The following is a 12,693-nucleotide window of genomic DNA, read 5'->3' on the forward strand; positions in this document are numbered from 1 at the left end:
TTACTAGCATGCAATTCTTTGCATCTACAAAGGCAAACTAAAAGAGGTTTAACCTTTATCATAAATCTATGACATGTATATAATGGTAACTAAACTTAAAATAAGTCAGCAAAGATTTAAAATTCTTTTGGAAATTCAATCTTTGATTGACAGTAAAAGAAAGTAAGTTTTCCCTCATTTTGAGAGTACATATTAAAGGCATAAACGAACATTTTAAACAACAAATTAAAGGCAAGGAGTAGTTTATTCTGAGATGAAAGCAACCTAATCTTTATAGACAATTATACTTACATATACATACACTTACATTTATAAAATATCTTATTTTAAAATATACCAAAATATGCTCTTCTTACATTAGATATGTCCATCTGGTCGCCTGGTTGAATGTCAACCAGTCCGGTAACTTTTCTTTTGGGCAGCCTTTGTCCTTGTCTTGGCCAAAGTTATGCCTCGAGTGCACGCTCATGGCTGTTTTTCTTGAAACAAAATTAGGGCCGGGCAACAAAGGCAACAACAACAACAACAACAACAGCAGGCAAGACGAAAAATTGTAATGCAAATTTAATTAGGTTTTAAGTGCTTCAGCGACGACAACGAAGACTACGTTTCGACTGACGCTGTTATTGTTTTTGTTGTTGCTGTTGTCGCGTTGTTGTGTCTTGTCAAATATTTACTTTGAGCGCGGCATAAAATAACCAAAAAAGGTTGGACCCTCTCTCAAAAAAAAAAAAAAGAAGAGAAACAAGGAAAGCAAAAAGAAAATAAGCGAAAGCAAAGGTAATGAAATTTTTCGCGCTGAGTTCTAAAACAGTTTAAAGTTGTTACGCCCCGGCTACGTGGGCAGACAAATTGATTTGGCTAAAGAAAGTTTTACTGGCATGAGGGCTAAAACCGTACACGGATGAATGATAATGGTAATGATGATGTTGGACCATTGCAAATCGCCAATGGGGCAATGGGCCAATGGGCCAGTGTGGCGGGGGACATATGGACATATGCATAATATTGACTTTTTTACTTTTGGAACCAAAGCTAATTAGCCTGTGACCCGCATCAAAAAGTTTGGTTACAATTTAAATCGAAATTCCGACACATTGCCCAAAAACGAATAAAATGAAATTTTTGGTTTGGTTTGGTTTTTCAGTACAAGCTTCGTTTGGTTTTTATTGCCGTCTGCCATTGCGAAAAGTTTTGTCAATGAAAGTTTTTAGCGCCCTGGCAAATATGCAAATATTTGCGCAACTTTATTAAAATTCATTTTTGTCATTCATAGCTGTTGCTGTTCTGAATCTTTACACATGCATGAGTGAGTGTCAGGCTGTGTGTGTGTGTCTGTGTGTGTGTGTATATATATGTTGCAAAGCCCAAAACTCTTGACAATAGTTCTTCGTAGTTGCTACTTTCATGGCAAAGCATGTAAGGAATTTTATGCTAAGCGGCAATAATTGCAAATTCCACTGCAACCACACACATCCTAACACATACATAACCGCACACACACACACACAGACACACACATGTTTGATGCAAACTTTTGCCTTGTCTAACTGTCTGCAAATCGCAGAGCTTTGCAAAAATCTTTGCCAAAATGTTTGCCATAGGCATTTGGTGTAGGCAAAATAACTTTTTTCAACTTTTCGCAAATAAGTATGCTATGTTTTTTGCATGCGGCTCTCCAAACTGCACGCAATGTAGACAAAGAGAGAAAAAGCGAGAAAAAGAGTGAACGAGAGACAGAGAGAGTAATTAAAATTGATTAACAACTGTTCAATTGCTCAGTTAATGCATATAGTAATTATATATACACATATATACACGAATAATGCCAATATAAAACCAACAGCAGAACCCCAATTAGTGCATCATCAGCAAAAAGATAAATGAATTAGTTAATATAAATTCCCTTACTTACGCATGGTTAGAAAACAGACAATATTTATATGCTTCATTATACTTCATTGTATAGGAAGTGTATTTAATAGTCAACTAGTAGTTAAAATCTTACTTTTAAATTGCTTTAATGCACACAATATAATTAATTTGGTTACAAAAAACATGCGCAGCATTGTTGCTGCTATTGTTTTTTATTTTATATGTGAACTAATTTAAAGCGATTCTTTCAATTGGCAATATTAACATTCCGTTGATTGCGTCCACGCCCATGAACCCATATTGCCAGAACTGCCATATGCCTCCGAGTCCACAGAGCCCATCATTAAATTGATGGACATTGGGTAAGCGAGCCACGTTGTAAGTTGGAAGATTCTTGCCAGGACAGACTGGGCCTGCGAGCGACCATAACTAACAGTTCACTGCACACACACACACACATATATATAGAGACACAGATACGAGTACAACTTTGGTGCTTGGAGTTCCTGTTCGGCACAGAGCAGCTGCTCCAATTCGAACTTTAACTTGCAATTTCGACGTGGCCAAAAAAAACCGAAAAGCAGAAAAAAAAAAGATTGCCAAAGGTGCCAATTGTTTGTTGGTGTGTGCGCACGTATGTGTGAATTTATCGGTTGACATGACAATGCAGCTGCAAAATGCTGGCATCGAACACCACTTCAATATGGGTTCTCAGACTGCCTGCCTGGCGACTACCAACTACCATCTACTGCCAGCTGCTCTTATGTTCCAGTTCACATTTCTGTCTCTCTCTCTCTTTCTCTTTCTCTTTCGCTGTATCTTTACTCTTCGATCCCTTGTGTAGGAAAACTACCATTAGGTGAAATAGAAGTTTAGGGCAACCTCTCGCACTTTATGCATTCACTAGTTCCCGTTGTCAGAGGAGTCCTTTTTTGGGTTTTGCTCCGAGGGTTGCCAAACAAGAGAACTACAAAATCTTTTGCTATATATGGCAGGACATTCTGTATATAGAAAACAAAAAAATTGTTAATCATGCCCCATCGATAAACCAATAAATTTTAATTACAACTGCATTACTCAATTGTTTTGATGAACCAGCCCTCGCATACAGACATACATAAAGTTTGTACGTACAGGAACTTTGTGGGCAGCGAGGGTGCGCACCTCTAATGCGACCTCAACGTAAAATAATTGCTGACCAAAGTGCACTCAAATGCAGACACATGGCCACACGTGATGACCAATGCACTTCGGGTCAAATGTGCAAACATACGAGAGACTGTAAGAGCAGTGAGAAGGCTAGCACAAGAGCCAGGGTCAGGAGAAAGGGTAAACGAATGCCAGTTGAAGTGGCAGCGGCAAACCTGCAACTGAGATGAAACGGAACTTGAGTAGTGTGGGTCTGGGTCTTGGTCTGGTCTTTTTGCCCCCGACTCGTTATTCTTACTTTTTTGGTTTGGCTTAGTTGAAGACAAGTCGACGTAATTGATGTAATTTCTGGTCAAGGCATCAAACTACACATAGCAAGAAAACAATAGAAGAATGAAAAAAAATCCACTCACTCCCGGAGGCAGAGTCATTGGTTTGGTTTTTGGTGTGTCTGTGTGTGTGGCAATGCTGAAGCAAAAGTAACACTTTGAACTGTGGATCAAGAGTTGACCAGGCTTGCCACGTAATTTGAGCTAAATTTTCCTTTTCTTATTTTTTTGTTCTTAGAGCGTTCTTTACTTTTTAAATTGCAAACATTTTTTCTCTTTTCGTTTTTGTGATGCGACAATCAGACTTTAAGATTAGGTAAAATCGATTGATATTCAACCTTAAAGAAATCAATAACTGTCCCCCAAATACACACACACACACACTTATCGATATATCTCTTGACAATGGCAGAGAGCTCGCTCCCTTGAAGGTCAATAATAATGTAGACAACAAGAAGCGTGTTTGCTTGTCAGTTTGCTTTTGCCTTGTCGGTTCTTTTGCCATTGTTTGGATGGTGGGACGAGCCAAGTGAATATTTGTTATTGTCCCACTTTTTGTGTTTTATCGTTTGCTCGCTTGCTGACATGACAGTTGCCAGTGGCCCCGCTGCCAGTTGTGCTGTCTTAGACCAGGCCATATTATTTATTAAGCCGGAATTGAATTTGAGTTTGTTGACTCAAGGCTGACAATTGGCATGCTAATTGGCTTGACGTTTAAACAACAGAAACAACGACAGTAGCTTAAGCAATAGCACCAGCAGCAAAATCTCCTACTTCTTTGGGTGCTAATTGCAGTTTATGTAGAATTGAAAACACTGCCAAAAATATTTTAATTCTTTTATCCAATTAGGTGATCCTCTTTTTTTCTTTCCTTTTTTATCTTTTACTTATCTTGTGGAATCGATAATCTATGCTCAAATACAGTTTAAGTTTTCAATAACAAGTTTTCCATGACAAAATAAAAGAAAACTTCGTGCGCGACCAGTTAATATATTTCTTAAGTGTCTTTAAGATATTACATAAACTGCTTTTTTAAGTTCTTGGCATAATTTTAAACATGGTTTTTGTAGAGTGCATAAAAAATTACTTTGCTAATTACGTACATTTTGCTTGTGAGTGTGTGTGAAAATGGGTTAACACTTGCCACTGGCTGTTGTTGTTGTTTTACATGTGTTTGCTGCTGTTGTAGGTGGGCTTCGTCTTTGTAGTGGGCCTATGGCCGAGTATCTAGCAAAACTCATTCTCATTCTGATTCTTTTTCATGCTCTCCTTGTCGCTCGCCTTCTCTTATTCAATCTAAAGGCGAAAATTGAACAAAGGACTTTGTTTGTTTTCAACTAAATTAGTGCAAATAGTGAGTACACACACACACACACCCCACCAGCTTTGAAATGTGGGCGTGGCTGGTGTATAACAACACCTATGCCCGAGGCAGAGGCAGCAGCAGCAATGCGACTTTACCTTGTGCCACTTAGGCATTATAGCACAAAGCGCTTTGTTGTTGGCATTCACTTTCGTACATAAGCACATACACAAACGCACCTTACATGCAAGTGTCTGTGTTTGTGTGTGTGTGTGTTTTGGCATTGTCTGGCATTTTGTTAGCCTGCGATTTGGGCGCTCGAAAGTATGCTATGCCAGCCATTAACTTTCATCTCAATTACACAAACACATTCGCAGCAAGACAGCACGGTACCATGAGCTGGGGTATGAGCATGGGAAACACACACACATACATGCGCATACAACTGCATATAATGCAAATACATACATACATATTTATTTAAAGAATTTTCTTACGCCCAAAACAACAATAACAATGCAAGAGCAGCAACAACTACAACAAGAATAACAAACGCCTGACGCAATGGCACGTTTATGCCACACGTGACCTGCTTCTGCTTCTGCTTTTGCTGCTATTGCCGTTGGCCAGGGTCGGCTACGACATCTCAGTGGCTGCCATATAGTCGCACACTATTTTTACAAGTGTCTACAGTTAAGAGCACACACACACACGAACTTGAGCGCTCCAAAAATTACCATGCTCAGAACTAGTCGTTGCCGCTGTAGTTGTCGCTGTTGCCATCCTTGTGGTTCTAGCGTGAAATGAGAAGAAAAACTTTGGCGCTCTCAGCAACAGCAACAACAACAACAACGTGAACACCAAAAGCAAACGAAGATGTATAAGCAAGCCGCGAAAGTGGAACGTGAATGTGGAGAAAGCCAAGCCCAAGCTTAAGAAGCTGAAGCAGCCGTTTCGTAGTCATGGATTTCATTATGCGCATTTTCTACCACCATTTTTTTTTTTCTCTTGCCTTTGCAGCCAGGCGCGTTAGCATTGCATACTTTTAGGCACCGTTGTTGTTGCCGCTGCTTCTGCTACTGCTCTGTCCTGTGTTTTGTGTCGAGTTGGCTTTTGCGCAGACACTGAAATGCAATTTGCATAAGTTTCACAGCTTCTTTCGTTTATATAGAGACAACTTATATATGTATATAATATATACATATACATATATATAAAAATATAAATACTATGTGCATAACCCAAGAAGCTGGGCTCAACAACATGCCACTGTCAGTTGGTGTCCCTATCTCTTTCCTTCTCTCTCTCTGTTTGCGTGAGTGTTTGCAAGTGCGTTAAGTATGTGTTGCCTAGCTGTTGGCAATTTTCTGAAAATTTGTATAGAAAAATGCATAAAAAAGTATCAAATGATAAGCAACAATATCCGATTCATTGATGAGCAGTTCAAAGTGAGTATTAAAAAGTTTTCTAACTCTATCAACAGAAACTATTTAAAAATTCTTTTAGTTGTACTTTTTAAGATTTAATTCTAAGAGCTAATTCTAAAATTCGGCAATTCATTTAGGCGATTATTATGAAGTTTGTATGCAAAAATGATTATATCAAACTCAAAATTTGTCTCTCTAAGCTCAACTGATGCACTCTTCTTGGTTAGTTAATATTAGTTTGTATAATATTTCTGATCAGAATTCTGCTCTGAGGTTAAGATTTGTATAAAACCCCAAATAGACCACGAAAAACTAAAAGTTAGCCAAAAACTGTCAAAAGTTACTCTTTAAGAAATCGAACAGTGGCCCAAATGGGCCCAACATAAAACCCAAACACTTTAGTCATTCTTTTGTTAGATTCATTCTTTAAGTTCAGATGTTTTGAAAGGATGGCACTGAATGCCTCAGCTTAAGCCGGGAGTGACATTAGTCAATTTGAAATGCTGCCATCAATGCAATGCATTGCATACATAAGTTAGTGGTAACTTCCAAAATTCCACGTGGGAGGTCCACTGACCTCACTGACGACTTACCACCTAAGCCACAGCACGCGCCACTTTGTCTAAAATCCAGGCAGTTGGTTTTGCTTGCCTGATTCTGCGGTCCTCTTCGCTTCCCGCTCTCTCAGTTTCATTCAATCCCATGTGTGTGTGCCTGCCTCACGGGTAAATCACTCATTACACACTTACGCTGGTGCGCACAGCGTCAAAGTCGATGATGACGATGACGATGGCGAAGGCGGCGACTGAGGCGCATTTCACAAATTATGTCAATTTGCTGGAGCTGGTACTGCCGCCACCCGCTTTGGGGCCAAGAGACATCGAAGTCTGAAGTTAACTGATAGAGGGGCTAACTTTGCTGTCTGTACGTTTCACTCGTTGAGAATTTGACATCTTACATGGGAATTACAAACGCACGAAAATTGCTTCCATGTTTTGTGTCAGTCCTTAATATACAGACACCGTGAGAGAGAGAGAGAGAAAAAGATGGAGATCTACATAAAACGGTTTATGTATGTGTGTGTGTAGGATTGTCTGCCTGCCCGCCAACGCATGGATGGCCGCTCGTGCGTCTTTTTTTTTTTTTTGTTTGGCGAGGATAGGGGACGACATCTGGAGGTCGGCGAGAGCGGCATTTTCATGTGCAAATTTTTGTAGTGTGCCATAAATTATACGACTGGGAATTGCTTTTCTATAAAACGTGCGCATATTAAATAAATGTCAACAATTTTTGGCATCGTCTGCAAGCTGAGAAGTTTTCTGCTGTACATACGAATGTGAGTGTGTTTGTGTGTGTGTGGGTGTGCGTGTGTGTGTGGAGGCTGCAGAAATTAAATTACGCGTAACATGATTGCGATGCTCCCTTTTGGGTATTAATGAGCATCAGGTTCGAAAAGTAGGTTCATGATGGATGCGTGAACGTTTTTTGATGCCCTGACAGCTGAACAGGTGTGTCGACTAGAAAATTTAATCTTTTCTTATTTCTGGCATACATACTCATGTGTATGTAGGATTTAAGGACTTTCCTATTTAAAAATTTACAGTTAACAGCTTAGAATAGCAAAATGACTTAATAATTAAACAACATTGTCTTAACATGTAATGTCTTAATTATAGAACAAAAGACCAGAGATGGGATTAACTTTCAACTTATTCCAAGCAAAATTGCTCTAAGAAGAGTTAAGCCTTTAAATTTAATTCAACAAATTTTAGTTTATGTCAACTCTAATTTATTCATTTTATTCTTCGTTTAATTCAAAAGTTTCCAATTATTGCATTTGGAGTTCTTTGAAAACTGATCCCGAATTAGAATTAGTTACAGAAATTATAAATGTTGGCCTTAATTTGTCTCTCTCTTTTCCTTTACATCGATTCTAATTAATATCTTTATCATTTTGTTCACTCAATTTAATAAGCCAGTCGAATTTCTATAAATCGAAAACTACCAAAAGAAAAACCACCTTTTCATGCAGCTATTGTTATGCGACGTCTGCTCACGCCAATGGACAATTACGGGAAGTACAGACAAATGAACTACGAAAGCAAAGTGCGTGTGTATGTGTGTGTGTGTGTGTGTGCGCCATCTTAGGCAGCTTTAATCCAAAGCACCAACCATTGTCATTTGCTTGGATTGACTTTAGCAGTGTTTGCCAATCTACAGTTCGCTATTCCATTCGCCTCCATTACCTTAACGCCCTTGGCATTTATCTATTTCCACTGACATCAATTGGCAGTTTAAATGCAAAAGATGAGGCCGCCATGAAATCGCAGACCGACCGACCGACCAGCCAGCCAGCAACACCCTATTTCAATCTCACACCATTGCTGGTGGGCAGTGCCATAGCCATCATCATTGTCGACGTCATCGTTGTCGTTGCCGTTGTCGTCAATTTAGCATTAATATTCCCACTCACGTACTTGGTTGTGATTATGCGACTACGACTACAACAGAGACGACGAACGTCAGCGGCGATTGCGGTTAGAAAAGAGACATGGGAAGCTAGATGAAGGAAAAGGGGAAAGGGGAGTGCGAAAGTGGAATGGGGTCCTGGTTTTTGAGGTTGGTTGTCGTGCGGTTTGCTTGCTCTTGGCTTGCGCCTTTGCCTTTGGTGCCTTGCGTGTTCAATGCCGGCTATAACGAAGGCGAGGCAAAGTCAACGTGACACTTAAAAGGCAGCGTTTTGTTGACATTTGTAAGAAATCGACGAAGGAGTCGAGTAATTGTGGCCAAAACAACAAAAACAAAAATGGGAACATTTTCATATTGTGTTAATGACTTTGGCAATAGTTTTGTCATGACATTTAAAAAGGTTTTACTCCATACCAATTACATTCCTCCCCATGCCCACAATCGATGAATTGATAGTTACAAATTGTATCTAAATTTAATTGCAATTTCATTTTAATTTCATTTCTCATTGCAGTTTCTACAGTGGCCGTGGAAGCCGTACTGGGACGCACTGCATCCTTGCCATGTGACATTGAGCCGGAGGCCAAAGATGATCGTGTATATATGGTGCTATGGTTTCGTGAAAGTGCTGGCAAACCTCTCTATAGGTAAGTCTACTAAACAAAACATAAAGTAGGAGTTTGTAGGAGTAGATAATACAAGTTAGGCCATCAATTTAGTAATTATTTCACCTTACGTAGCAACACTTTGGAGGTAGTGTGCCCTAGATCAGCTTAAGTGTAGTCATTTACGCCCTTCCTTCACCTCAGCACTCGCTTTAAGTTATCGCTGCTATTATTATTGCTCTTTGGCATCTGCCTTTAGAAGAACTAGTTTTGACTGCTTTGCTAGTGGGCTGTTGGTTACCTTTTGATTTATGTATGTAGTAGGCTAGAATGGCTCCTTCCTGGTCGGACAACATCATGAGAAATGGCAGCAGTTCATAATTTTCAAATAATTTATTATTTTAATAACATCATCAATATCAACTCAACTTCGAGTCTGCCTACAATGCTCGACTCTCGCTACCGCTCTCTTGCTCGACATATGCCTAGGAATGACCCAAGAAAACAAAACAAAAGCAATGCCAGGTCAGGACAAACAGGAAGTAACGCGGGGCAACAGGACCCGACATGGACTCATATATTAGCCGCAGGGCCAACACCAACGTAAAGGAGGACATCTAGGGCAGCAAAATAATGGGAGCCAAAGTGAAAACTGTTTTGGCGGCGACTTTGATTAGGATGGGGAGTGACGGGGTGCGGGGAAAAAGGGGGACAGAAAAGTGACATTGTGGGGTTGAGGGAGAGAAAAAGTCCTGCGGGAAGCAGCTCGTGCTGATGCTGTTCCAAATGTTTCGGCTGCTGTTATTTATAGAGCGAGCGCTGTGAACGTGTGCTTTAGGATTTAATATGTTGCACATTATAAGCAGACATCGATATCCTTTAGCCTTGTCAATTTTGCTTACATGTGCTTCCTTTTCAATATGTTGCCAGCATGCTGAGACAGTGAATGTGTGTGTATGGGTGTGGGTGTCTGTGTGGGTGAAAGGACCACTGGACAAAATGGTAGACAGAAACATGGGGACGCACGTGTATATCAAGGACAAGCGCGAGCTGTTTACGAGCTGTTGCTGCTAGCTCCTTGTTTTTGTTGTTCTTGTTCGAGGTATTGTTGTTGCTGCTGTTCTGTTGTTGTTTTTGGTGCACTCAATTGGAAGCAATAAATTTCACTGTTGCACAGACAAAGCGACAAAAGAGGAAGTTGAAGATGAAGAGAGAATCAGCAAAAAAAAAAAAAAAAAATGAGAAAACAAAAAATGAGAAAACATATAATGGAAATAGAGATGGTGGCGACGGCAGAAACGGAGATATGGGTAGACAATGCTTTTGGCTCCACACTTCCCCTCAACACCAAAAGAGAAACTAGACAAAATGTCGAAAACAATAATGTCGCAAAAATTTCCGACTTTATAACCAAAATATCCGCAAGTGATTCGAATTCGATTTCCCTTTCCACACACGCACACACACACACAAGTTCGCCTTCAAATGAAAGAAAACAAATAAATAACAACAAGCTAGAGGCATCAAGATGGAGTCTCTTTCTAGGACCTTGGGTTGTGGCATAAAAAATTGCCAGCTCTGCGTGAAATCGAAGGCAGCAGCAGCAGCAGCATGGGGTTTAAAAAGGAATCAAAACCAAAAGCTAAAAACCTTCGAAAAGGCGCCGAAATTGAAAGCAGCATGTGAGGAGACGATAGAAACCTGAAGAAACATATTCACACACACACACACAGACGCTATAGATGTGCATGGTCTTGTAAGGATGTGTGGATGTCTATGTGTGTGTGTGTGTGTGTGAAGGTTTGTTACATTTTCTAAAGGCACGTCACAGCTGGCGGTCTCGCCTGCCTGCCTACCTACCACAATCCGGCGTTCTCCTGTCTAGGGGTTCTCTGCATTTGACAGCTTTACGCCAAAGACCAAAACCAAGGACCAAAAAATGCCTGTCCCTGGTCCTCGTCCTCGTCCCTGGCCCTGTCATTGCCCACAAGGCTAAAAGCAAAAATATTAAAAATTATAATTGTGGGACTGGGGTATTGTATTGCGAATAAACACAGTCCCGGTTATAGTTTTATATTAATTTTATTTAATGTTAAGATAAGTATTGATTTTTAGTTAATAGTAGATATAATTATAATTAATTGTTTAACTTCTTTCGCGTTTTCGTCGTGTGTACGTCTTACACTTTCGGCTTTTCGTCTTAAAACTCCGTCTTCTCAATGCGTCTCTGTCTGACCGGCTTGCCAGATTGTCTTCCGCTTTTTCGAGTCAGCTGACTCAACTAGGGCTGGCTGAATAGGATTGCCAGACCATTCCCACAAATCGGCCATCCTACACTTCATTCGCCCCGAATGCATCGTCGTCGTCGTCGTATGGTACCCATGGTTTCATATACTCAGCGCAAGTGGTCGTCTGCCTTGGGCCTTCGCTGAATACTGAGTCTTTTGCCACGTCGTAGGTGTCGTTGAATTTTACCCTTATGATCCGGTATGGACCAAGATATTTCGGCTTTAGCTTTAACCCAGGACCAAGTTGGGTTCTCTTGATGGCAACTAAATCGCCTATCTTATACTTCGATGCTGGTCTTCGTCTTAAGTTGTACCTGTTTTTGTTTTCATCTTGAATTTGTAGAATATGTTGTTTTGCTTCTTTACGTTGTTTATCTCGTTCATCATTAAAGTGTTGAATCATTTCGTCTTCTATCATTTCCTTGATTTTGATATCAGACTTTAATCGCATCTTTGTTCCCGTAAGCAGCTCGAAAGGAGTTGTTCTTATACTTCTACTAAATGTTGAATTGATGACTTGCTGGACATTATTTACAAATTTGTACCATTTTCTTGGATCTTCGCTTGAGAGTTTAGAAAGAACTGCGATGATTGTTGTATTTAGCCTCTCTACTTGGCCGTTCGCTCGAGGAAGTCCCGTCGTGATGAGATGATGTTTTATGCCTTCGTTTTTGCAATACAAGTCAAATTCCTCCGAGGAAAAAGCTGATCCTTTGTCCGATATTATTTGGGATGGATTGCCAAAAACCTTGCTCTGCTCCTGTAGTCGTAAAACTGCATCTTTTGTAGAAGTCGACTTTGTTGGGTACAGCCAACAAAACTTGGTGAAACTATCGATGACTGCCAGGATATGTTTATACTGTTTATGCGTTGATTCCAGAGGTCCTAAAAAATCGATATGGTAGGTCATTAGCGGTTGTTCATCTTTGTATAATGGATGAAGCTCTCCTTCTTGTTTTCCTTGCTTGCGGTTAGTAACGATACATCTTATGCAACAGCTTATACATCTCTTTATTTTCTCTTCCAGATTCGGTATGAAATATTCTTTTCCAATGATCTCTCGTGTCTTCTTGATGGAAAAATGACCATGATCGTGGGCCTCTTTTATTAGTTCTCGTTGCATACTAGTTGGTACGACAATAAGTTCGTTGTCCGAGATAAGTTTGTGCAGAACTCCAGCCTTTAAAAAATAGTTATTGTGATTCGTCTTATCTACCAATACGTCTATAATAGCCTTCAGCTGGTCGT

General features: G+C 40.0%; 1 protein-coding gene across 1 annotated transcript in view; it reads left to right on the top strand.

Annotated features, from left to right (window-relative positions):
* side-III (sidestep III) overlaps positions 1–12,693 on the top strand; it is a 93,312-nt gene that overhangs the window by 45,152 nt on the left and 35,467 nt on the right. Inside the window, exon 3 of the mRNA XM_068301178.1 lies at positions 9,067–9,199. Coding sequence (XP_068157279.1) covers positions 9,067–9,199 — 133 coding nt within the window. The remainder of the gene's footprint in view (positions 1–9,066; positions 9,200–12,693) is intronic.

This window comes from Drosophila tropicalis, unplaced genomic scaffold (assembly GCF_018151085.1).
Source record: "Drosophila tropicalis isolate 14030-0801.00 unplaced genomic scaffold, ASM1815108v1 contig_878, whole genome shotgun sequence".
NCBI classification, from domain to species: domain Eukaryota; kingdom Metazoa; phylum Arthropoda; class Insecta; order Diptera; family Drosophilidae; genus Drosophila; species Drosophila tropicalis.